Source organism: Camelina sativa, chromosome 9, assembly GCF_030686135.1.
Source record: "Camelina sativa cultivar CO46 ecotype springtype chromosome 9, ASM3068613v1".
In the NCBI taxonomy this organism is placed as follows: Eukaryota; Viridiplantae; Streptophyta; class Magnoliopsida; order Brassicales; family Brassicaceae; genus Camelina; species Camelina sativa.
In genome coordinates, this window is record NC_141888.1 from 42,890,010 (window position 1) to 42,915,152 (window position 25,143).

The window sequence follows — 25,143 nt, forward strand, 5'->3', positions numbered from 1 at the left end:
AATTTTAGATAACTCAACTTACCACATCTTAACTCATGAAAATTTCCATGATGTTGAATAATCTTTTGAGTTAACAATTTTACAAAAGATATACTTCAAACTTGCACATCAACCATAACACATGATTATTCAAACTCAACTTCAAAAAATTTAGTTTTGTTAGTGATCGGTAACATTTTTGAATAAAATTTGAGTTAAGTTCATAACTCAACTTAAGTCAATAGTAACACATGTTACCCGTCAGAGCCAATATAAAATCATAAATATTGTTTTACGACAGATTTCTCACAATATATAATCAAATTAAATTTTTGTACATATATACAATTTTGAATTTAATTGCTCGATTTTAATAGAAACTGATTTAAATTATTTTTATAAACAAATTTAGATGATTTTGTGTATTAGGTAACATCAAAATCAGAAATTATTGTTCCCAGATATATCTAAAAATGTATAATCAAATGAAACATGTTTACATATATACAGGCTCGAATTTATTGTCCAAATTAATTATGTACATAAATATCAAAATTATTATTTCCTTAAATAGTTTACACGAAAATACTTACTGTTTTTAATTTGTTTCGATTCTGTTTGGATACAGCCATACATGAGTATGAAAAACAGCTCCGAGCAATTAATATATGATCCGAACAGAATCAATCCGGGTCATCATAAGATCCGCACACTTTTATTATTAAATTTACTTTAATACCCTTCTTGTTTATATGCTTTGTTATATATTCATGGGTATTTTATGTCATATTTTATCAAATTATTTTTACCTTTTAAATAATGATTCCCTTTTAATAGTATAGTTATTACACTATTTATTAAGACGAATATATATTTATCAAATTAGTTTGTTTAAGATTTTGGTAACTAATTTTAAGTGATGTTTTTGTCTAGAGCCGCAAAAGGTACGAAACAGTTTTGATGGAACTGATTATGTTCCTTTTTCTTTGTCTCCAAATTTTAATTCTCAAGCATGTTCCAATTCAATCTTTTGCATATATTAACTCGAGAACCACCAAAGCTTTCTCTAGTTTTCCGTTACCAAAAAGTTCCATCTAACAAAATGTTGTATGTCATAATACTGGGAAGCACACCCCCAGAAACCATATGTTTGAAAACATCATGGGTGTTATCACAATCTCCACCTTGAATAACCCTTGGGATAAGAATGGTGTAAGTGACTGTATTGCCAAGCAAGCCTCTTTGAGACATCTCACGGAAGAGTTTCATCCCATCCTTTACCTTCTTACACTTACAATATCCAAGTCACAACATTTGGGAGACAACCCTCGCTAACCATCAAATTAAACATTTGCTTGGCCTCCTCTAAGCGATTGTGAATGCAAAATCCGTAGATCAATGAACCGTAAGTGATAGAATTAGGATTTATAGACCTTTTGCATCGTCTCCGACTCCTCTCCTCGGTTAGGCTTCAGGTACACAATCTCAGTTTCAGGAGACCATCGCTCTGTAAATTGCAAAACCCTCTATACAAATTGATAAACCGAGCTACAAAAACCGGTAGAGTTCCGGTTTAATAACGCCAAGCTGGTTTAGTAACACAAATTAAACCATTAAATCACTGGGACCTCTCTTTTCTCAAAGTCAAAAGTCAAGAGTCAATGATGAAATACCCGTTTTCCAATTCTAATAACTATGGCGAGTAATTTGATTTTTCCAATTTGACACTTTCTAGTAAATATATGTCGCAGAATCTTCAAAATGCAGCAGTAACATATTTAATCTCTCTTAACATATAGTATTTTTCTCCAAAAAGGACCACCACTTAAGACTTAAGAGACCCATATGTATGGTTGTAGATGTTTTGAAATGATATAAAGTCTTGTATATTATTATTTTCATTTTTGATGTTTTGTCTGTCACGATTCATATAACGCGTTTGCCTAATTACGCGGAAGCTTCCTTTTTGTATTTCAGCTTCCTTTTACATATCTTCCACATATCGTTACCTCATCTCCATCTATCTCAGCATGTCTCTCATGGCTTCTCCTTCTTCTTCTTCCAAGCCTCGCAACTACAAATTCAAAGTATTCTCAAGCTTCCACGGTCCCGACGTCCGTAAAACATTTCTCAGTCACTTGCGCGAACAGTTTCAAGGCAACGGGATAACTATGTTTGATGATGAAAAGATTAAAAGAGGCGGAGAGCTTTCTCCTTCACTCAGAGAAGCTATAAGAGAGTCTAAGATCTCGATCGTGATTCTCTCCCAAAAATATGCTTCGTCAAGCTGGTGTTTGGATGAACTGTTGGAGATACTGGATTCCAAAAAAGCTATGGGACAGATAGTGATGACCGTCTTCTATGGAGTGGAGCCATCCGATGTGCGTAAACAGACTGGAGATTTCGGGATCGCTTTTGATGAAACTTGTGCGAATAAGACGGACAAGGAAAGACAAGAATGGAGCAAAGCTTTGACTGATGTGAGCAACATTGCTGGAGAAGACTTCAAGAAATGGTTTGTCTTCAATCAGTCTGTGTTTTAAATTCTTGTGTTTTATTAATCGAAATTCTGTCACTGTGGCTAATGGTGCTTTTCTTTTCTTTGTATTTTGTTAGGGATAATGAAGCCAACATGATCAAGAAGATTGCAAGGGATGTTTCTGACAAACTTAACGACACACCATCAAAGGATTTTGAAAACATGGTGGGACTTGAATCTCACTTGAAGAATATACAGGCTTTGTTACATTTAGATAATGAAGATGAAGCTATGATAGTTGGTATCTCTGGTACTGCAGGCATCGGTAAGACTACCATTGCAAGAGCTTTGATGAGCCTACTCTCTCATAGGTTTCAGCTTACATGTTTTATGGACCTCAGTGGAAGCAATCATAGTGGTTTTCACGATTATGGTCTGCAGTTGCGGTTACAAGAACAACTTCTTTCAGAGGTTTTGAATCAAGATGGTACGAGGATATGCCATTTAGGAGTGTTACAACAAAGGCTAAGCGACCTGAGAGTGCTTATCATTCTTGATGATGTGAATGATGTAAAGCAATTAAAGGCTTTGGCTAAGGAAACTAATTGGTTTGGTCCTGGAAGTAAAATTGTAGTAACCACAGAAAACAAAGATCTCCTGCAGCAACGTGGCATCAACAATACGTACCATGTGGAATTGCCATCTGATGAAGAAGCTCTTGAAATCTTATGCAAATATGCTTTTGAACAAAGCTCTCCACCTCATGGTTTTAAGCAGCTTGCAGCAAGAATGGCATACCTATGTGGTTACCTCCCACTGGGTCTCTGTGTGATGGGTTCGACTATATTTGGGAAGAAGCAGGAAGAGTGGGAATGTGTAATGCAGAGGCTAGAAACTAATCCTGGTCGAGAAATCGATGACGTATTAAGAGTCAGCTATGAAAGGTTACATGAAAATGATCAAATGCTATTTCTCTAAATTGCAGTTTTCTTCAACAACCGCGATTGCGATCTGGTGGAAGCCATGCTTGCTGATGATGGTAGCTGCGATGTCAAAAACTGGTTGGAAGTCCTAGTAAACAAATCTCTGATAGAGATAGATCCTGAGGGATACTACAGCACGTGGGCGGCAGTGATCAAGCCAGTCGTAGTGATGCACAAGTTACTAGAACAAGTGGGTAAACAAGCCATTCGTAGACAGGAGCCTTGGAAAAGGCAAATCCTAATAAATGCTCATGAGATTTGCGATATCCTTCAATATGAGAAAGTAAGTTCTTTCTCTTTGCATACATTTCCTCCATATAATCTTTAAAAGGTCACTTGGTAAAGACCAAAAAAATCTTACCTTTTTGTAATGCAAAACTTTACCTTTTGGTATAGGGTACTCGTAATGTGTCTGGCATATCATTTGATACATCAGGAATTAGTGAAGTGACTATAAGCGATGGTGCTTTTAAAAGAATGCCAAATCTTCGATTCCTCAGCGTTTACAAAAGAATTAGATATGATGAAAATGATACTGATAGAACAATGCATATATCTGAGGAGATGGAGTTTCCACCTCGTCTAAGGTTACTTCAGTGGTCGGCATACCCAAGCAAGTGTCTTCCTCGGACATTTAATCCAGAATATCTTGTCGAGCTCTATATGGGATGTAGCCCGCAGCTGGAGAAGTTATGGGAAGGAAGGAAGGTTGGTGTTATATATACAATATACAGTAGTTAAAAAACAACATTTAAAGCTTTTTTTTTAATTCTCTTCAAAGTTTATATGATGCTCTTTCTCTCTGTGTACAAAATTCAGGCCCTTAAGAATCTCAAGTATATGGATTTGTCTCGGTCCAAGAAATTGAAGGAGCTCCCGGATCTTTCAAATGCTACAAATTTGGAGAGATTGAATCTGGAGTATTGCGAGAGTTTGGTAGAGATTCCATCCACTTTTTCCCATCTTCATAAACTACAGGAGTTGAATATGCGCAATTGCATAAACTTACAAGACATACCACAACACATGAACTTGGCATCCCTTGAAGAAGTGGACATGACCGGATGCTCACGATTGAGAAAATTTCCAGTTATTTCAACGCATATCAAAGATCTGTCCATGTCAGACAACCCAGAGTTAGACCAAGTAAACAAGATCCCGTCGTGGTACTGGTGTCGTCTTGAGAATCTCCGTATAAGCAGCAGCAGTGGAAATCTCAAGGGATTGACAAGTCTCCCGAACAGTGTCAGACGTCTATCCCTAACTGGTTCTGATATGGAAAGAATTCCAGATTGCGTCAAAGCTCTTCATCAGCTAGAACACCTTTATATAGATGACTGCAGAAGACTCACGTCATTGCCAGAGCTCCCTAGTTCGCTCGAGTACCTCAAGGTAGAAAATTGTGAATCACTGGAGACATTATTAAGCCCTTTATACACTCCAGAAATGCGCCTCTATTTCATCAACTGCTTCAAACTGGGTGAAGAAGCACGGAGAGCAATCACCCGACGATCTGAATATATGACCAATGCTAAGTTTATCGGTGACGGGTCGGCAATCTTACCAGGAAGACAAGTGCCAGCAGAGTTCGGTCACAGAGCCAAAGGTAATTCCTTGACCATTCTTCTCCATGTTGGTAATTCCAAGCAGTTGTACTTGTACCGATGTATGGTCTGCGTCGTGATTTCCCCTCAAACCAAAGAAACCCCACAAATATATTATTCTTCCAAGCTGCTATGTCGCATCAACGGCAAGTGCCAGGAGTTCACCATACTCGAAGCCTCCGCATGTCGAAGGGAGCATCTTTTTATATTTCACTCTGGCTTGCTATACATCGACCCCTCTGAAGCAGGCACGAAGACGGTGGTGCTCGAATTTAACAGCAAAATCCACCGCTATGAGATCACTGAATGTGGTGTCAAGATCTTGATCCCACAAAGCATCAAAAAGGATAGGATTTGATTGCCTATAGATGAAAACGACGACCCTACAATTGGCATAAGGATTACATAGTTACTTTTTTATCGCAGACCATACCTGTCTTGGCGACATGAGATCTTGCACCGACCAATGTATCAGCAGCAGAAGAATTGAGAGCTTTACAATTGGATTGGTATACGATACGACTACACCGACTGTTTTCACTACACTGGCCCGATTTACCAGTGCAGATTACACTAAGCGTAGAGTGAAGCTACTAATATAGTAATGTAAGCAAGCCTTTCAAAGAAAATGTTTTTCCTTTCAATTTGTTTAATTCTAGTAAGAGCACTATAAGTTAGCAAGCCTCTTTGAAACATCTCAAGGAAAAGTTTCATCCTATTCTTTACCTTCTTACACTTGCAAAATATCCAAGTCACAACATTTGGGAGACAACACTTGCTAACCATCAAATTAAACATTTGCTTGGCCTCCTCTAAGAGAGAGTTGAGAGCAGCGACAAAAACAGTTAATCAAAATACTATAAGTATAGAGATTATGCACATTTCCTAACATCTCAATCTGCTCACCCAGAGAGATGACAAGATCAAACTTGAATTCATCTTAGCAATAGCACTCAACAATCTACTGAAATCAACAATGGAAGGGAGTGGTGCGAGACTTGACCATAAAACTGAACAAACCAAACCATCTAACCTCATATCCTGTAATTTCCTATTTCTACTCAATATCTCTCTGTAATCATCACTGGCACTAGCGAAAGCTCGTCGTCCCCAGCAAAGATTAAAAGAAGAAGGAGCAGTTCGAAGATTACCTATTCTCTGAAGATTTCGATGAACAAACAATTTCTTCACCGTCGACCTCTGCATCGCGTCTCCTCTCCTCGGTTAGGCTTCAGGTACACAAAATCTCAGTCTCAGGAGATCATCGCTCTGTAAATTGCAAAACCCTCTATACAAATTGATAAACCGAAACCGGTAGAGTTCCGGTTTAATAACGCCAAGCTGGCTTAGTAACACAAATTAAACCATTGGGACCTCTCTTTCTCAACGTCAAAACTCAAGAGTCAATGGTGAAATACGCGTTATCCAATTTTTTTCATCGTTGTTCGTGATGACTTCATCCATCTATACTACTCCCTCCGTTTCAAAATATTAGATATTAATATTAGATGTTTTAGACACACATATTAAAAAAAAGTTACTTTTAAAAAGTTTAATCAATCATACCCAACACTGCATAATATAAAATATAAAATTAATTTAAAAGCTGCATAGAAATTTAGAAACATTTTATATTATGAAACAAAAATAATCCTCTAAACATCCTATATTATAAAACTGAGGGAGTAGTATTTTTGCTCAAAATACTTTTTAGAAAGTTTTTATATTTAATGCATTGACTTAAATATTAGTTACCAAAACTTCAAAATTAATTATATGTAAGATTTAAAAAAATAAGGAAATTTTTCTATCTCATTCAAACCTAAATATATGATTCTCTTTCATTTTTATTTGAACTTATATTTAAATTATCTTGAATTATTCTATAATACATTTAGTTAATAAAAATTATGATTTTTTCCTGCATATGATATAATACAAAATTTTTTAAACGGATATATATTACTCAATACGTGAATAAAAAATACGGGTACAATATTCCACATCGTCTAAAAAAATTGGGCAATAATTTAGAGTCAAACTTTAGAAGAGACCAAAATGATCCAGAATACAAATTAGTAGAAAGCTTGATTTATTAGGTATTCAAACTTTAAAAACTTTTATTTGGTTTATTCCGGTTCTTTATTTTAAAGATTTTTAAAAGGTTAAATATGAAAAATATTTAAAACTTTTAGAAAGTTAAATATAATAAATATTATACCGTAGATACACAATAAATATTAAAAATTAAGATGATATAGTGTGAGTTAAAATATCTCGGGACGAAGTTATATAACGGGAAGGATTTTATCGATATTTATATAAATAAAAAATATCATTAATTCGGTGTTACAAAGGTAAAACATCATTTCATTATTTTGTTAACACTGTCAGTATCAGAAAATAAACATATCTAATTAAATTGATTATATAAATATTATGTAAAATATAAATTATACTGCGGTATTATATGGTTTATTTAACAATTATTATATAATTATAACATATTTAATCAACAAATACAACTTATAGTTTATATATTTTAGTTATAAATTAATTTTGCTCCGCGGTGTATCGCGGATCCTAATCTAGTTATTACGAATATTATTAATGTGATCTAAAGCTAAATTATTAGGCATCAATTATTTTTAATAGAAAAACATTATTCCTATAATCTAAAACTAAATTATTAACCATCAAAAATTTTAATAGGAAAACATTATTACTATAATCTAAAACTAAATTATTACCATCAAATTTATTACTATCAAATTTATGGGCAATTGTCATAGATATCACTAAAATAGGTTTTTGTTCCAAAAATACTATAATTTAGTTTTTTTCCCAAAATACCACTAAAATATATTTTTTCCCAAAAATACAACATAATTGAACTAAAGTTCTAATACTAAAAACTAATTTCTAAATTTTAAATACTAAACTCTACCCCTAAAAACTATACCCTAAAATTAAATGTGTCAACCCAAACCTAAAAAAAAAAAATTCTACATCCTTAAAAATCAATTTTTGTGTTTATACTAATTTTGGAAAAAAAACATTTTGTGGTATTTTTCGAAAAAAACTACAATGTGGTATTATTGGAAAAAAACTTTTTTAGTGGTATTTAAAGGAATTTCTCCAAATTTATTAACCATCAAAATTTTTAATAGAAAAACATTATTACTATAATCTAAAACTAAATTATTACCATCAAAACATTATACGTTTTTTCTCAAATAAACTACTAGTAAACTATCAAATTTGTGCCCAAAAATCAACGCTGGCCGAAATTATGTTGGTCAGCGTATACAAGTTTTGTGGAGTTATGTATACAAGTTTTTGCTGAAGCACATGTATACGGCTGTTACTGAGTCACATCATGTGACTCACATGCCATTTAGTCATTTACCCGTCATCTAACAAAACAATCGCATTATTTAGTCTTTTGATATGATGGAAAGACCCGAGAACCCGGTTCAATTGGAAAGACAAATAGACTTTTTTTTTTTTTTTTTTTTTAATAACCAAAGACAGATAGAGAATCGCATGATGAGGGTCGTCGGTGTCTAAGTCAACGGTGAATACTTTAATGACTTTCTTCTTCATATCTTTGTTGCTCATACAGAGAGACATTTCATACGTGATCTTCAAAAAATACCAATGGCTTCTTCTTCTTCCTCTGCTTCGCCTCGCACCTGGAGATACCGCGTGTTCACGAGCTTCCACGGACCAGACGTCCGTAAAACCTTTCTCAGTCATTTACGCAAACACTTTATGTGCAATGGGATTACGATGTTCGACGATCAAGCGATCGAGAGAGGCCAAACCATTTCCCCTGAACTCACCCAAGGGATTAGGGAATCTAGGATCTCGATCGTACTGCTCTCGAAGAACTATGCTTCATCGAGCTGGTGTTTGGATGAGCTGTTGGAGATTTTGAAGTGCAAGGATGCTATCGGGCAAATAGTGATGACTGTCTTCTACGGAGTAGATCCATCTGATGTTCGCAATCAGATCGGAGAATTTGGGAAAGTTTTCAAGAAAACTTGTGCTGGTAAAACAGAGGAGAAGAGGCGAAGATGGAGCCAAGCTCTGTACGATGTTGGAAACATAGCCGGAGAACACTTCCTAAACTGGTTAGTTTTTGGAATCTTGGATTATCTCTTTCTTCTTGGCAAATTTTCATATTGAATCTGCAAATTCAAATTTCACATAAATACTTTTATTGTTAGGGAGAATGAATCGAAGATGATTGAAAAGATTGCTAGAGATATTTCAAACAAACTGAACAGTACAATCTCTAGAGATTTTGAAGGCATGGTGGGTCTTGAAACACACCTGGAGAAAATACAGTGTTTGTTACATTTGGGTAATGAAGATGAAGCTATGATTTTTGGAATCTGGGGCCCTGCAGGTATTGGTAAGTCTACCATTGCTAGAGCTTTACGAAACCGACTCACTTGCAGTTTTCAGCTTACTTGTTTCATGGAGAATGTTAGAGGAAGCTATAATAGCAGCCTTGACGAGTATGGGTTGAAGCTGGAGTTACAAGAGAAACTCCTTTCCAAGATTTTAAACCAAAATGGTATGAGGATAGACCATTTGAGTGCAATACAGGAAAGGCTATGCGACCAGAAAGTGCTTATCTTTCTTGATGATGTGGACGATCTGAAGCAACTTGAAGCTTTGGCTAATAAAACTAATTGGTTTGGTCCTGGGAGTAGGATTGTAGTAACCACAGAAAACCAAGAGCTTTTGCGGAAAAAGTGTATTAAGAATACCTACTATGTGGATTTTCCAACTCCAAAAGAAGCTCGTGAGATCTTTTGTAGATATGCTTTTGGACAGAGCACTCCACAAGATGGTTTCGAAAATCTTTGCGAAAGAGTATCAAAGCTTTGCAGCAAACTTCCACTAGGTCTTCGTGTCATGGGTTTATATTTACTTGAAAAAACAAAAGTTGACTGGGAAGATATACTGTGTACGCTAGAAAGTAGCTTTTATTCAGTTGATCCAGATATGGAGAGAGTACTAAGAGTTGGATATGACAGTTTACATGAGAAAGATCACTTGCTATTTCTCCTCATTGCATTCTTTTTCAACTACAAAGACGATGATCATGTGAAAGCAATGCTTGCTGATAATAACTTGAATGTCAGACTCGGTTTAAAAACCCTCGAGGACAAATCTCTTATACAAAGATCGACCCAAGGAAATATAGTGATGCACAAGTTACTACAACAAGCTGGAAGAGATGCGGTTAAAAGACAAGAGCCTTGGAAACGCAAAATCTTAACTGATGCTGATGACATTTGTGATGTTCTCGAAACAGATTCTGTAAGTTCTTTTTCTTCTTTTAAATATATCACGTTAAATCGAGTCATATGCACGAGTCACAGAACCTAACCTTATTGTGCTAACTTTTATATCTTTTTGGTACTGATCAGGGTTGTGCAAGTGTGATGGGCATGTCTTTTAATGTTTCGGCAATCCCCAACGGCGTGCGTATAAGCGCAAAAGCTTTTCAAAATATGCGTAATCTTCGATTTCTAAGCATCTACGAGACAAGACGTGATATAAACCTTAGAGTGATTGTACCTGAGGACATGGATTTTCCAACTCGTTTAAGGTTTTTACATTGGGAGGTATACCCAGGAAAGTGTCTTCCTTCTACATTTAGGCCAGAATATCTTGTGGAACTCAACTTGCAAAATAACAAGCTAGAGAAGCTTTGGGAAGGAACCCAGGTTGGTTTTTGATATTTGCTTAACTTTTTCGATACTTGAAGTATGTACTTTCATATGTTTATGATCTTCCTTTGTTGTGTCGTTTTGTAATCAGCCTCTTACAAGTCTCAACAAGTTGGAATTGTGTGGGTCCACAAGGTTGAAGGAACTCCCAGATCTTTCGAATGCTACAAATCTCAAGAGACTAGATATAACTGGTTGCTGGTGTTTGGTAGAGATTCCTTCATCTCTTGGAAATCTTCATAAACTAGAAGAGTTGGAGATGAATTTATGTTTACAGCTGCAAGTTGTTCCGACTCACTTCAACTTGGCATCTCTTAAATCACTCAGGATGTTGGGATGCTGGCAATTGAGGCAATTTCCAGGTATTTCAACGAACATCACATCACTCATAATAGGAGACACAATGTTAGAAGCAATGCTTGAATCAATTAGGCTTTGGTCTCGCCTTGAGACTCTCAGTATACATGGAAGTCTCATTACATATAATTTTTGGGCAATAGTGTCAATAGAGAGAACGGGCACAGATATAGAGAGGATTCCTGATTGCATCAAAGATCTCCCTGCGTTAAAATCGCTTTGTATAGTTGGCTGTCCAAAACTTGTATCACTGCCAGAGCTCCCTGGCTCACTCAGGAGTCTATTAGTAAGAAATTGTGAATCACTCCGGACCGTATCTTTTACTATTGACTCTCCAATTGTGGGTTTCAATTTCCCCAACTGCCTCAATTTGGGTGAAGAAGCACGGAGAGTGATTATACAGAAAGCAGGTCAGGTGAGAGCATTCTTACCAGGAAGGAAAGTACCTGCGGAGTTCTTGCACCGAGCTATAGGAAATTCCTTGACCATCCGTTCATCATTCTGCTCCATATTTAGGATTTGCCTGGTGGTTTCCCCTACAGTAGAGATGAAAGAAGAATATGTTGCTTTACTGTGTCGCATACGCATAAACGGTTGCCCCAATGAGGATAACTTATTTAAGGCACAGGTCCTTAAAGTCCAAGCGGAACATCTATTAATACTACACATTGAACTTCTTGAGGAAGACGGGTGGCTTGAGCAGGATAACGAGGTGTTGTTCAAATTCATGACCTCATCCCAGGAGCTCGACATTATTGAATGTGGCATCCAGATATTGACAGACGAAACCAACAGAAACATATGCAGCACTGGGAGCTATGAATCCAGACCAGAGCAAGAGTCTGTATATGACGACGAAAGTCTCTCTGATAGGAGCAATGAGTTTGATGCACCCAGAGTAAACATCTTTGAGGGTTTTACTAAGTTTCTTTCTTTAATTTTTTGTTTTCCTTTTAAATAAACTTTACTGGCGGTGATATGAAATTTGGAAATAATTTGCCTTCATAATAAAAGGAACGTAGACTTGGCAAGTATTGTTTCAGGTCTATGATGAACTCAGAGCCGTGCCTCAAGCTATAATTTAGAAACCTTCGCCTATGGCATCAGATTTTTGAGAAACACTTAGAGGCATATTTTCTACAAATTTTCTACAAGATACCTTTCATTAAATCTAGGCTCAGTATATAATAACTACACTGCATATCCTTTACGTTTATCTCAGTATAAACAGCAATAAGAATAAAGAAACTAAAATAAGTCGTAAAGTCTTGTGTGTATAAAGCTAGTTTCCTAAAATTCATAAGATTAAATCTAGGTAACATATATTTACAGATATCCTTAGCCTAATAAGCAACTAACATAGAAAAATATTAAAAGAACAAAAAAGCAAACAAAACAAGCATTATAAAATATCTACAAAAAAAGCAATATAAATTAGTCTAAAACAATCTCTTACTTTATTTAATATATTATCTATCAGAAGGAAATTAGTAATAGAAATTGGTTTAAAATTTTTGGTTAATAAGTATGGGAAAGAGAGAAAAATTACCTTTCAGAACTGCTTTTTAATATTTTATTTACTTTTACCATGTGAAAATATTTAACTTGGTAAACATTTTTATGTTATTATTGTAAGAATGCATTTTTGTTTTGCGCATTGGAACAAGTCTAATTTTTCCGCCTCCGGCCAACATTGACCTCGGCACGGCTCTGGATGAACTGTGTTCTTGTCTTTTAAGAATATATGGTTGATCTGTTGTAGTATCAATATCAAGTCCTGGATACCTTGTGGTTCTTTTACCTTGATGATAAATTTATATACCTTATGATTTTCATGGTCTCTATAACTCTTTTTAATACAGTATTTAATATCCACCTCTTTTTATTCTACATAACTGAAAGAGTAAATACAGTATATACAAAATCATCTATTCACCAAAAAGGAAAATAAAGACTGTAATAGCTTTCTTATATTGTTAAGATATCTTTGTTCAATGTTCAAACCGATTTGCAAATCTTATTATATAAACAATGGTAAATATAGGATAACTGCATAATTAAAAAAAAAAAAATCAAAGCAAGTCAAAGTAAAGATGAAAGCTTTGATGCAAAGATGATGATGAATGAATTAAGGGTATGGTTTTCATGAGTAAATTAAGTACATCAAAGGTTGCAACAATCTTAGTCTTCGTAAGGTATATTAATATCAAACCGATGATATCTCTCCCATAATTCAAATAATATCATAATTTATAAGAAAAAAAAAAATAACAGAAAAAAGGAAAAATAAACACTGTTGAAACCTAAATCAAATCTAGGGCAGATACCAAAATCAAATCCTTCTTTCATAGAAAATCTAGGCAGGAGGTCATCATTTAGGTCCCTACTAAACACATAACTAGCTTCACAGGGACAGGTAACGGTGATAGTGATGATGGAACCGTTCAAGACCCGCGTCACTGCATCTCTGGAGGGACTTGGACAAGATAAAGTCGTTTGTAAAAAGCAAACAGACGCGTGTAGACGCCACATCGGCATGTATATGTTGCTTCCAACGAACTCTTGTACCAGTTTGTTTCACTAGCCATGGTCTGCTTCGAATTAAAATCATCAAAGAAAGAAAGTTGATTTTGCAATTTGTCGAAAGCTTGGGGGTTTATTTTACAAATAAAATATATAAGAGACATAAATCCACCGACTTTGCCCTAGCCCCTATGCATCTATAAGAGATATCAAATCCGCCGTTAGCCTTATCACCGTGACAAATCAAAGAGGAGAAGAGAATAATGGCTCGTAGAACTCTGAGGTATCGTCAAGTGTTACCCGATGAATATGAAAGAAGCTCCGATTTACGAACCTGCGCTTCTTGCGGCGTGCGAGTGGTAGATTCCTTGTCTTTTGAAACAATCTTTGATTTTCATGAAGAAGATTTTCAGATCTCTATCTCTTATTTAGTCTCTTGCTCGTTGGTGTTCTGTTTGGAGTGTTTAACTTGGTAAATAATCAATCTTCTAGGTTTAGGATTAATTCGTCGGAACTTTGGTGTTTAGATCCAAATCCGTCTTCACTAATAATAAAGTCATTATAGCGGCTGATTCTGATATCTTGTAGCTAAAGTGTAGTGATATTGATTCTTATTCGTATATGCAGATCGGATTTGTAGTTGTAGTGGATGATGAATCTGATACAATTCGAAGGGAGGGTGGTTCAAGCACCAGTGGGAACAACGAAGCAGCTTCTTCGTCCAATATTCCAATCATCTGCGAATCTTGCCGAGTACGTAGAATCCTGTCTTGTTATTTATTTATTATACAGATATCATCTCGCTCGTTGATGTTCTGTTTTGAGTGTCTAACTTCGTAAATCTTTTAGGTTTAGGTTTTAGTTCAGGAGAGAAATTTAAATCTGGATCTCGGTATCCCAGATGCATACGAGAATTACTCAAAACTGGCCAAAGAATGAGCATCAAAATAAAAAAATTCAACAGAGAGAGATGATTTGAGAGTTTGAGCAATTACCAGATCGTCGGAAACTGACACGTCGACGGCAGTAGAAGACGACGAACAGAGTTCGATGATATCTGAATTAAGTGAAGCCGATGCAAAAATATCATGTTGTATCTTGTCAACAGGCCCAAATATTTTTATTTTGATTTTTCGGCCCAAACTATATATTATCAATTTTGACTTCGGCCCAAACTATGATGATAGTCATATTGTTTGACGGAGAAAGTCAACACAAGAACCTCTGCAATGTTCAGAGGGTTTCAGCTGGAGGATAATTTTGATCCATATCTGACAATTTCCGTTTGAAAGATATTTTAGAATTTGGCTCCTCGGAATCTGTTAAATGGCGTGATTTGCGAACAAACAGTCATGAAAAGATGTTTAATAAATTAGTTATTTAGTCTAAGCCCCAAACATATTATATTTGTTTTATGTATAGTGACGTTGGTAATATTAATGTATGTACACGTATATGCCTTTGTGTAACAAATACATTTTCACACTTTGTTCCCTCAACGATCAAGTTTCTACAAAATACGTTTAAAATTAGCTTAGAAATTTTTTAAATTTTTAATCAATTTGTCTTGACTTATAATGTTTAGAAATTAATTAGCATCCAAAATTATCTCTTTGGCTTCATAATGTTTTTCCTTTTCGTTTCGATTTATATTAGGAATTTTTTTTGTAGATTTTGTATACTAGTAATGAGTTTCCAAAACAAAACAAAAAAAAAATCAATTTCAGTAGAATTAGATTCCCTTATTTTGAGGATTTTTTTTTTTTTTTGATTGGGAAAGGCCAGAAACAAGCGTCTTCACCGGCCAGTCACGTGACGAATGGAAAACGGAACAGACAAAAAAATCTGAAGAACTAAAAAAAAAACATGCGTGGCATTAACATAGCAGGTTATTTAATGATAACTTGAGATTTGGCTTTTTTATTTAATGATAGCTTTACAAGGTCAACTGTGTTCTCAAGGTAGGTTAGTTACTTTAGAGACATAAGATCCTTACAGTGATATAGTTCAATATAGCCTGAGTCTGAGATTTCACTCGCATCTTGCTTGAACCAACAAGTTTATGCATTGTTAAGTTTTCTTACACCTACAAATTTATATGCACGTGGATTTGTAGGCCATAGAACGTGGGCAAAACGCAAGCCGAGCTACCAAATAAGAAAATCATAATCCATATGGTAGCTAACAGCAGAACTTGTGATGCATCATCCTGTCCTACAAGGATTTATCTCAACATCAACCCTTGACAAAAACATTGTTCACCAGCAAAACAATGATCCTATAATTGTGAAGCAATGTCTTCCCCTCTTTGACAAGTGTTAAACGCATATGAAAAGCAAACAGATAAGTTTCTCAAGAGAGAAACTGACCAAGAAAACTTAACTGCATATAGATTACATCAATAATATATTACACCTACAAATTTTAACTGCATATAGAACAATCTTTTTGGTTAGTTATGTAAAAAACATTAACATAGCAGGTTATAATAAATAAATAATGTGTTGGAAAGTCATTATAGCGGCTAATTATAATTAGTCTAGTGATATTGATTGTTATTCTTATATGCAGATCGGATTTGTAGTGGATTATGATGAATCTGATCAAGATAGTTTGAACCAACAAGGCACTGTGGCTCCTAGTGGTTTACCATCACAGCAGCAGAATCGACTCTCAGCTATGGACCTTGGCGCAGTTATTTCAACCCAAGAGCTTGGTGGTTCAAGCACCAGTGGGAGCAACGAAGCATCTTCTTCGTCCAATATTCCAATCATCTGCATATCTTGCCGAGAGGTAGCTTCCTGTCTTGTTCTTTTTTTTTGGCGTTTTTGGAAGAGGATCTTGCTTGTTGATGTTCTGTTTTGAGTTTTTAACTTGGTTCTGATAGCTTGCTTGTATCCAAGTCTAGTGATATTGGTTGTTATTCTTTTATGCAGACCGGAGTTACAGCTGATGATATTATTCGAAGACGACCAAGAGCAATCATACAGGATGGTCCTTTGGTGAGATTAAGGCACTTAAGAGATTGGGAACTTAGACACGCCAAGTCTCCTCCATTGCCCAGCCGCTGGGGCGAGTATGTTGCCCAGCCGATGGGGCGAGTCCAGTGGCGGAGCCAAGTCTCCATTGCCAAGCTTAAATGATTTAAACGCTAGTTTTAGTGTTTTAGATATTCATGGTCTCTATATAAGCTCTTTTTAATATTTAATATCCCACCTCTTTTTATAGTACCAAACTTCATCTTAATTTTTGCTTTTCTACATAACTGAAAGAGTAAATACAGTCTATACAAAATCATCTATTCACCTAAAACGAAAATAAAGACTGTTATAGCTTTCTTATATTGTTACTGTATATCTTTGTTCAATCACTCAGTCACTTGCTTTTTAAGACATGTTATACACTTATAAATTTGATTTTATAACCCCGAAAAAGACTTATAAATTCGATTCCTCAAAGTCTACAAAAGTAGAGATGATGGGAATGATACAATGCATGTACCTGATGTGATAGAGTTTCCGTGTCGTCTAAGGTTACTAAATGATATTCTTCCGAACTAATATGTCGCATCAACGGCAAGGACAAGGACTTGATCATACGCGATGCCTCCAAATTTTGAAGGGAACATTTAATTATATTTCACTCTAGCTTGCCCGACCCCTCTGAAGCATGCAGAGAGATGGTGGTGGTATTCGAATTCAGCAGCAAATACCAGCTAGACTTCGACATTATTGAATGTGCTTTAAGACGACGACAATGACCGTACAAATGGAGTAATAAGTGACTCCGAAGATGATGTCCTCTACATCTTGACGGAAAAAACCAACGGAAGCAATAATGGAGGATCTGGCGAAAGCCACGTGTTTACAAGAATCTGAGGAAGAAGACGACGATGACGAGGGCTACAAAGAAAATGTTTGTAGCTATATAATCTGGCACGTAACTAAGCTAATCAAAGAAAATGTTTCCTCTTGATTAGTTCTAGACTCTAGTATATAGGTATTGTTTTACTAACTAAACGTACCCTGCGTTCAATAAAGAAAACTAACGCAAGCATTTATTGTAATAATAGTAAAGCTCATAAGCAGAGGCAAAACAATCTGTGTGTTTTAATATAATCCCACTGCTAATTTCAGTAGCTAAAATAAAATATAGTTACGAGTACAGGAAGAAGCGTCTTTTAAAGGATTCTTAAAGGTGTCTCTCAAGCAGCCAAACTCTTGGAGGCTATCTCAAAGACATTCTCAGACAACCCATTTGCAGACATTATCATCTCCAATTGTGCCTGCAAACACAAACACACCAGCTTTAATCTAGTGATCTTCTCAGCCTATCAGACGAATCATGGCTGACGATTTCAATCAGCAAAAAGACTGGACAAATAGGTTGAATGAGGCAAAAAAACCATGAAATGCTTAAGGGGAAATTCTAGACTTGTTTTGCACTTCTCTATTTACCTTGGCTAGACCTTGACGGGTTTCATCGTACCGCTTCCACCTCGAAAAGGCAGACACCATACGAGAAGCAACCTATGATCAGACCAAAGAAAAAGTAAATCGTTAAGCTTGTTGTTGTTGCCAAGAAGCATTAGGTAAGTAACTGCAAAGAGACCAGATATTTTGGGACTCTAACCTGAGGGTTCAATTTGTCTAACTGGACAACAATGTCACCCAAGAACTTGTAACCGGATCCATCCTTGGCATGGAAATTCACTGGGGAACCGCAGAACCCTCCAATAAGCGAGTAAACCTGAAAGATTGTTATCGGTTTCGTCGTAAGCATAGAACTGTGAAAAAGTTGCGAAATAAGGGTTTGAGAATTCACTTGCCTTGTTTGGGTTGCGCAGATCGAAAGCTGGGTGATCCAAAAGCTTCTTGACATTCTCTACATTGCCAGGAATGTCGGATGTTGATTGAAGGAGGAACCATTTATTAACAACCTGAGATCAGAAGCCGATAAATTTTAGTACAGCATATTCCTGGAAGTGGAAGAAAGTAACATATGATTTTTAAATCCATACCAAGTAATCGTGCTGCCACTTGTTATAGAAGTCAGCAAGAATGTCGTCACGGGTTTGACCAGGTTTCTGGGCAAGAGCTGCCAAAGCAGCAAATTGGTCGGTCAAATTGGTGGCCATCTTGTATTCATTCAGTGCAAGTTCCACATATGCTGGATCCTCGAGAGATGCAAGATAAGCTGGAGTATTTCAACAAAGCAAAAGGTAGTGAAGTTAGTGAAGTTAGTGACTAGAGCTATGAGTATCTCCTTCTATTAAAGAATGGCTATGGAAAACAAACCTAGAGCTGTGTTCTTCAAAGCACGCCTCGCCATGTTTGTGTGGTCAAAGACATAAGCTTCTGTGCTCCTGTTGTTCTCGACCTGCACAAAAACAATTAAAAAGTTAATAAGCAGAGAACAATCTTATATGAAAAGAGGAACTGCCTTTTAGTCCTGAATCCCGAAAGATTAGGTATGCAGAGAGAAGAAGACATACTATCTTTAGAAGCTCGGCTTTAAGTTCAGATGCAAGCTGCTTTCTTACAAACTTTCTAACAGCATGAACAGCATCAGGATCCGCCACAGCCATCATGTCCATTATCTCTCCCTCCCCAGGCAATGTTATCGCTTTGGCTATAAATTCCTACACAATCGATAAAGATACAGATTTGAAAGTCATATCCTACATTTATGACTACGCGGAAGATAAGGGAAGGTAGAGCCATACCTTGTCCAAGCTTGAGTCAGAAAGCACACTGCCGAGACCTTGCACAAAGTTTGGGTTTAGAACCAACGGTTTATTTTGCTGGAAATCAGAAACTAAGTTCAACATCAGCTTCCTTGCCAGAACTTGACCAGCCTCCCACCTAAAATACAAAAAAAAAATGAATGATCGAATTGCGTGAAGAGGATACAGAAAAACTAATATGTTGTAGAAAGGCACATACCGATTGAATTCATCTGAATCATGAGCTAGGAGGAAGAACAAGTCATCATTAGAGAGATCAGTATCAACACGAACTGGGGCACTGAATCCCCTAAATAGGGAAGGAACAGGTCTTTCTGATATATCAGAAAACACAAACTCTTCTTCTTTCTGTATATTTAACAAAACATAAAGCCAGGAAAAGATAGATGAGAAGATCAGGGCAAAAGGTATAATGAATTAAAAACACTGGATGTCAGACAAGAGCGTAAGGTAATGTAATCTAGAATAGAAACATTACAAAAGATCACATAAACTACTGGTTTAAAGAAGGAATTCTCAGCTAACCTTAGTCACTCGAAGTACTGTGCTGCTGCTTGAAATGGTCTGCACTGTACCATCATGATGAACAGAGGAAAGTGTAATGTCCTTCCCACTTGAGTCCAGAAGACCGACAACCACTGGAATAAATGTAGGTTCTTTTGTTGGCTGGCCTGGAGTCGGAGGTATCTCCTGACTGAGAAAGTGATCAACCACAAAGAAACAGAATGTGTCAACATCAAATTCAATAGAGGTAAGATCCATAAAGTTTGGCGTATTAACAAAGTTTTGTGCGAATAAGAAAGAAAAAAATAGAACCGAACCTGAATTTTAAAGAGAAAGTACGAGCTTCAGCATCATAAGAGGAGACCACTTTGACAACTGGCGTTCCAGCTTGAGAGTACCTAAGATGTTGTATATGGTAATATAAGTACGAAAATAAAATAAAAAATCACAAGAAATTCCACAATAATAATCTCACTAACCATTGCAAGAAATTAGCAAAGTCTGCATTGTTTGCATCACGCATAGCAGCGAAGAAGTCTTCACAAGTCACTGCTTGCTCATCATGTCTTTCAAAGTAGAGATCAATTCCCTGTAAAATATGAACAAATAGAGATGATTAGAACATGATACATGAATATCTGGCCACTAGATCCACACAAGTAGCGTTGGAAAGCAACCTTTCGGAACCCCTGACTTCCGAGTAGAGTTTTGTACATCCTGACAACCTCAGCTCCCTAGGAAAACATAATAAGGTCAACTAGGGTTTCTTGCTTACTACAAATAACAAAACACAATAGGTAAAGAGCCAAACCTTTTCATAAACCTGATACAACAACAGAAATCAAATATTTGTGTTAGAAATAATATGTAAGGGATTGATAGGAAATGGAAATATGAATAAAAAGGAATTCTAAAATCCCTACCGTCACTGAGAGAGCCGGTAATGGCCAGAGATGTAATGCAGGTTCGAAAAGGTTACAAAAGCAGAAGCACGTTAGATTGGAACACAATGCCGAGACTAACATAATAAAATCTTTCAATGGAATTCTTTCTTGTGAACAGAAACTTGCCTGTGTAGAAGTTGTCCATCTGCCAGAGAAAGGAAAAGAGCCATATTTAGCAACACTTCTAATATCAAGCCCATTAATATTTCAAGGAAAAATAAGAGAATCTCTGACCTTGATGTATGAATGTGGACGAACTGGATGTGCCATAGGACCACCATCCTGATAAATTAGAGGACAGATAATTTGGCATGAGAAGATAAAACAATCCATGAATAGGCCTCAAAGGAGTACAAAATAAGATACCTGTGGAAATTGATAGATTCGAAGCTTTGAAACATCAGCAATGCGCTTGACAGTTCGGCTTCCCATGTCAGATGAAAACTCCTGTATAGATTTTGCATATTTATATCATTAGATAAGGAAAAATTCCCATAACCATCTTCGAATAGCAAAGGATAAAATATACCTGGTCACGGAAGACAGTAAGTCCTTCCTTTAGACTGAGCTGGAACCAGTCACGGCATGTTACCCTGTTGTTACAAGTAGACTTTTAGTCATATATTAGGCCACATAAAAAACAACGTTTCTTTTCTGAAATATAGTGCACAGACCAGCATCTATCTTTTACCAGACAAACAAAATTAGAAGATTCAATAAGAAAGAATTAATCAATTGTAGCAAAGGGAATGAGAGATGAGGCTAACCTGTTCCCTGTCCAATTGTGAAAGTACTGCACAAAGAACACAATGAAAGATGTGTTTATTGAGAATTAACTAAACACCAGAAAAACATTCAATTAGCATATGCTATTATTACATACCTCATGACCAATAACACCCAAAATAGCAGCGTAATCTGCATCTGTTGCAGTTTCTGGAGATGCTAAGACAAGCTTGGAATTAAAAATCTGTAAAATAGAAGCTCATGGATCACCATCAAAATATAATATATTTTAAATTACATAATTTCTTATAAAGCAAGGTAAGGTTACATTCAAACTCTTGTTTTCCATGGCTCCCCTGAAAATCGAGCAAAAATCAATCAGTTTGTCTGGTATGACAATAAGAAAAGCTAAAAGACACAGACGTTGAGCTCTATGTTTTGGATTGAAGATATTAGCAAATGGATTAACACTATCAACTGTGACAGAAACCACCATTTGGTCATACATGTTAAAATCTGGAACGGCGACAATGTTGAAGAGATCCAGATCATACTCAAGGCCGAACACCTAGTGGACAAAGGGTACACACAAATAAATAATCAGATTCAGTAGTAACACGTAACAACGACAATTGAAAACGATGCAAGTGCTTACATCCTCATCCCACTTCATGGCCGCCTTAAGGGAATACATAGCATGGGCAGTCTTTGGTACATCTTCTGCAGGAGTCCAGATTTTTAGGGAAACCTGCCTACCAGAGCGTGTGGTAAATGTATCATCTCTGCTCACTAGCTGTCCAGCCACCAAAGCAAATAGATAGCACGGTTTCTTGAATGGATCCTCCCATAAGGCATAGTGCCGTCCACCCTACATTTCAAAGAACAATTATGCTTTCAACAAAGACCAAGCCGAGAAGACACTTGGTAAAGAAGAATAAGGCATTATTTTGCTAACCTCTATCTCTCCTTGAGAAACGAGGTTTCCATTGGACAGTAACACAGGATAAAGTGTCTTGTCAGCTTCCACACGACAAGTGTACTTTGCCATTATATCAGGGCGATCCTGTCATAGCAGAATAAAAATACAATGTAAGAACATCATTTTGTACTATATAAACACCAGTCATCTTATCATCAAGTCACAATCAACCTGGTAAAATGTAATTTTGCGGAAACCTTCTGCTTCGCACTGTGTGCAAAAATTCCCAGAAGACTTGTAAAGCCCCTAACAGAAGAAAGCTAAAAAAGTTAGAAGAGATCGTTACAATTTACATCATTGAGAGTTTAAAAAGATAAGAAAAATAAGTTCACTTCAAGTGAAGTATTCTTGTGGGGGTATATCTCAGTATCAATTTCCAAAACAAAGGACTCCTCAGCTGGAAGCGAAGGAAGAGTGAGATGACGAGAGTCCAACTGGTAATCCCCTTCCTAGCCAAGGTGAACAACATATGTTAGCCAAGGTGAACAACATATGTAAAGAGAGACCAAGTAAATAGAGGAAACTGAGTTACTTATATATAAATCAACTGAGTTGCTTGTCATAGAGAAGAGTCTATCATAATTCATATATAGTATTAAGAATAAAAGAGTGAGCCAGGAGATAAAAATGTTTTCGAAAAGGACAAGTATTGAATGGGTACCTTTAGAAGTTTCCCCTCAATCTTGACTGAAAGTAGCTTCAAGTCATGTCCATCCAAGACCAATGCAGCGGAAGATCCTGGCCAATAAGATACTTGTTCAGATGTGATGTGAAAAAAAAAAGAGAGCAAAAATCCATCCTAAAGCTATGCAAAAGAAAACTAAACACGAATGTTTACAGAAACTAAAAAACAGCAATGTACTAGACTGTTGTACCTTTAACTCGAGGGGAAACCTTGATTTTAGAGCTAACAATTGTTTTATCTTCACCTAGAGAGAAGGTCAGATCCACCTAAACAAACAAACAAAAAAGCTTCAAAATAACAACAAAATGATCCTAGTCATATACTCAATTTGGAATTCTAAAGATGGCTGGCATACAGTTTCAAAGTAGTAATCAGGCTTAGTGTAATCCTTGAGAAATATTTCTTTTGGTGCATCCATTTTGGATTCTTCAGCTTTATCCGGAACTGATTCGGTAGCAACAGAACAAATCAACCTCCTGCTGTTTTGCTTCGGTCTCTGACATATAAAACAGAATATACATTTAATATAAATCCAGTACTAATTAATAAATTGCGGGTATTGAATCATATGGAAAGGATAGAGTATATTACATCAACGGAATGAGGTAGAAACCGATTCTTCCTCAAACAAATGGCCTGAAACAAAAAGAATTACAGTAAAGATTTCATTCTCTATTTTATATAGTGTGGCACTTGACAGAAGAAAGAAAGAATAACAGTAACGATCATTCTCTATCTTAAATTGTGTGTTACTTGATAGAAGAAACAAAAAGGAAAAACACAAAACCTCGGAAGTAAGAAACGGTCTGAATTGAGTAAGCCTCTTTGCTGAACTACGAAGACAACTGCTTCTAACAGGAACCTGTAAGAGAGAGTATAAAAACAAATGAATACAAACTAAGCAAAAGAGAACGGTTGCTAGATAATAAAGATACACATAAAGCAATGAGCTAAATCGAAATGGTTTGGTAAAAGAAAACAGGAGTCACAGAGGAATAGAAGAATCAAGAACATTTTGCTATTCCTACACAAGTTCTCTCGGATTCTCAAGCAGTACACACACGAGGAATCCAAAATACAAGTTTACAACTACAAAAGTGTATCAATCAGTTTCCTATAAGTGAACAACAAAAAAAAAGAGAGAGAGAGAGGTTAAAAGGGTAATCACAGGAGCATGAGAGAGCAAACCCAGAAGATTGAACCTCGCCAGAGATGAACTTCGACAAGGAATAATCAATCTAGCCATTACAAAAGACGACCCAAGAATTCCAAAATCCCTAAACCAACAATAGCGCTAACAATAAAATTAAAATAAAAACACTCCTTGTTGCGTTCTAAATTCTCCAAACTATAAACCCTAGATGAGATAACTCTATCTACTCTAGTCACTACACAGAGCGGTAAGTTAGGGCTATGGCGTTTATAAAGATGTGTGTGTAAATAAAAAGGAGATAGAATTTAAATGAAAAAATTATGGCCAAGAAAATTAGATATAATATAAACACACACACAAAAAAAAAAAAACAGATAATTAAACGAAATTAAGAAATCGATTTCGCGATTACGACTGAGAGAGATCAAATCTGGGGAGATCGATCGGAGGAAGACGAAGAAGTAAAGTAAGTAAATTACCAAAGAGATCCGATGATCAGATGATGAAAGAGGCACAACTGAATACTATGAGAAGACGGAACCTGGGGGGGGGACTGATATTTATAATAATAATAACACGCTGTAAGATATTTTTTTAACCCGAAAAAGAAAAAAAAGAATTTAACATGATAATGATACTTTATCTGTTTATTTCAAAGTTTTTGAACACAAACAAATGACATTTTTGTGTTTATCCATTTTCCAACACTTTTATCACTTCGATGCTTGCTC

The 25,143-nt window shown here is 36.1% G+C and overlaps 2 protein-coding genes, 2 long non-coding RNA genes and 1 pseudogene across 8 annotated transcripts; 3 read left to right on the forward strand and 2 right to left on the reverse strand.

The window, feature by feature from the left end:
- Nucleotides 1-1,898: 1,898 nt before the first annotated feature.
- Nucleotides 1,899-4,847, forward strand: LOC104714726 (disease resistance protein RML1B-like; annotated as a pseudogene). The gene is made up of 4 exons (XR_015565599.1): nt 1,899-2,494; nt 2,596-3,724; nt 3,838-4,149; nt 4,261-4,847. The product of XR_015565599.1 is annotated as a disease resistance protein RML1B-like (transcript).
- Nucleotides 4,848-8,543: 3,696 nt separating this feature from the next.
- Nucleotides 8,544-12,186, forward strand: LOC104714728 (disease resistance protein RML1A). Of its 2 annotated transcripts, XM_010432181.3 has the most exons (5): nt 8,544-9,181; nt 9,278-10,382; nt 10,493-10,792; nt 10,887-11,157; nt 11,296-12,186. In XM_010432181.3, exons 1-5 carry the CDS (start codon nt 8,706-8,708, stop codon nt 12,111-12,113), a joined length of 2,970 nt encoding a protein of 989 aa, XP_010430483.1. In that variant the 5' UTR covers nt 8,544-8,705; the 3' UTR covers nt 12,114-12,186. The 2 variants fall into 2 exon arrangements, with proteins under 2 accessions (XP_010430483.1, XP_010430481.1); XM_010432179.3 differs by having other exon boundaries at nt 10,887-12,186.
- A 1,454-nt stretch (nt 12,187-13,640) lies between these two features.
- LOC147939416 (uncharacterized) lies at nt 13,641-14,986 on the forward strand. The gene is made up of 3 exons (XR_015565028.1): nt 13,641-14,034; nt 14,303-14,428; nt 14,525-14,986. It is a non-coding gene; the product is annotated as an uncharacterized LOC147939416 (long non-coding RNA).
- Nucleotides 14,987-16,048: 1,062 nt separating this feature from the next.
- Nucleotides 16,049-17,311, reverse strand: LOC147939417 (uncharacterized). The gene is made up of 2 exons (XR_015565602.1): nt 17,177-17,311; nt 16,049-16,809 (listed from the first exon to the last, which is right to left on the reverse strand). It is a non-coding gene; the product is annotated as an uncharacterized LOC147939417 (long non-coding RNA).
- A 420-nt stretch (nt 17,312-17,731) lies between these two features.
- LOC104714730 (puromycin-sensitive aminopeptidase) lies at nt 17,732-24,940 on the reverse strand. 3 transcript variants are annotated; one of them, XM_087464241.1, is made up of 33 exons: nt 24,428-24,940; nt 24,047-24,121; nt 23,851-23,895; nt 23,615-23,755; nt 23,450-23,525; nt 23,236-23,312; nt 22,907-23,023; nt 22,746-22,820; nt 22,551-22,658; nt 22,251-22,463; nt 22,102-22,163; nt 21,924-21,951; nt 21,753-21,839; nt 21,637-21,662; nt 21,399-21,462; nt 21,236-21,316; nt 21,104-21,151; nt 20,996-21,014; nt 20,849-20,853; nt 20,737-20,748; nt 20,603-20,659; nt 20,405-20,514; nt 20,243-20,323; nt 19,947-20,115; nt 19,621-19,769; nt 19,401-19,539; nt 19,170-19,316; nt 18,973-19,054; nt 18,696-18,871; nt 18,504-18,614; nt 18,308-18,424; nt 18,133-18,204; nt 17,732-17,960 (listed from the first exon to the last, which is right to left on the reverse strand). In XM_087464241.1, the coding sequence occupies exons 1-33, from the start codon at nt 24,503-24,505 to the stop codon at nt 17,880-17,882; spliced, it is 2,928 nt and encodes a 975-aa protein (XP_087320367.1). In that variant the 5' UTR covers nt 24,506-24,940; the 3' UTR covers nt 17,732-17,879. The 3 variants fall into 3 exon arrangements, 2 of the variants coding, with proteins under 2 accessions (XP_087320367.1, XP_087320366.1); XM_087464240.1 differs by lacking the exons at nt 20,737-20,748; nt 20,849-20,853; nt 20,996-21,014 and having other exon boundaries at nt 20,603-20,682; nt 24,892-24,940; XR_015565601.1 differs by lacking the exons at nt 17,732-17,960; nt 18,133-18,204; nt 18,308-18,424; ... (7 more) ...; nt 20,849-20,853; nt 20,996-21,014 and having other exon boundaries at nt 20,603-20,682; nt 21,924-22,163.
- Between the last annotated feature and the right edge of the window lie 203 nt (nt 24,941-25,143).

Excerpts from the sequence above, each read along its gene's own strand:
- LOC104714728 (XM_010432179.3), top strand. The coding sequence starts at position 8,706 with ATGGCTTCTTCTTCTTCCTCTGCTTCGCCTCGCACCTGGAGATACCGC. Across the intron at positions 9,182-9,277 it reads GGAGAACACTTCCTAAACTG|GGAGAATGAATCGAAGATGA; the intron begins GTTAGTTTTTGG and ends TTTTATTGTTAG. Across the intron at positions 10,793-10,886 it reads AGCTTTGGGAAGGAACCCAG|CCTCTTACAAGTCTCAACAA; the intron begins GTTGGTTTTTGA and ends TTTTGTAATCAG.
- LOC104714730 (XM_087464241.1), bottom strand. The coding sequence starts at position 24,505 with ATGGCTAGATTGATTATTCCTTGTCGAAGTTCATCTCTGGCGAGGTTC. Across the intron at positions 18,872-18,972 it reads TTTGAAGAACACAGCTCTAG|CTTATCTTGCATCTCTCGAG; the intron begins GTTTGTTTTCCA and ends GAAATACTCCAG. Across the intron at positions 18,425-18,503 it reads ATCTGCGCAACCCAAACAAG|GTTTACTCGCTTATTGGAGG; the intron begins GCAAGTGAATTC and ends ACAATCTTTCAG.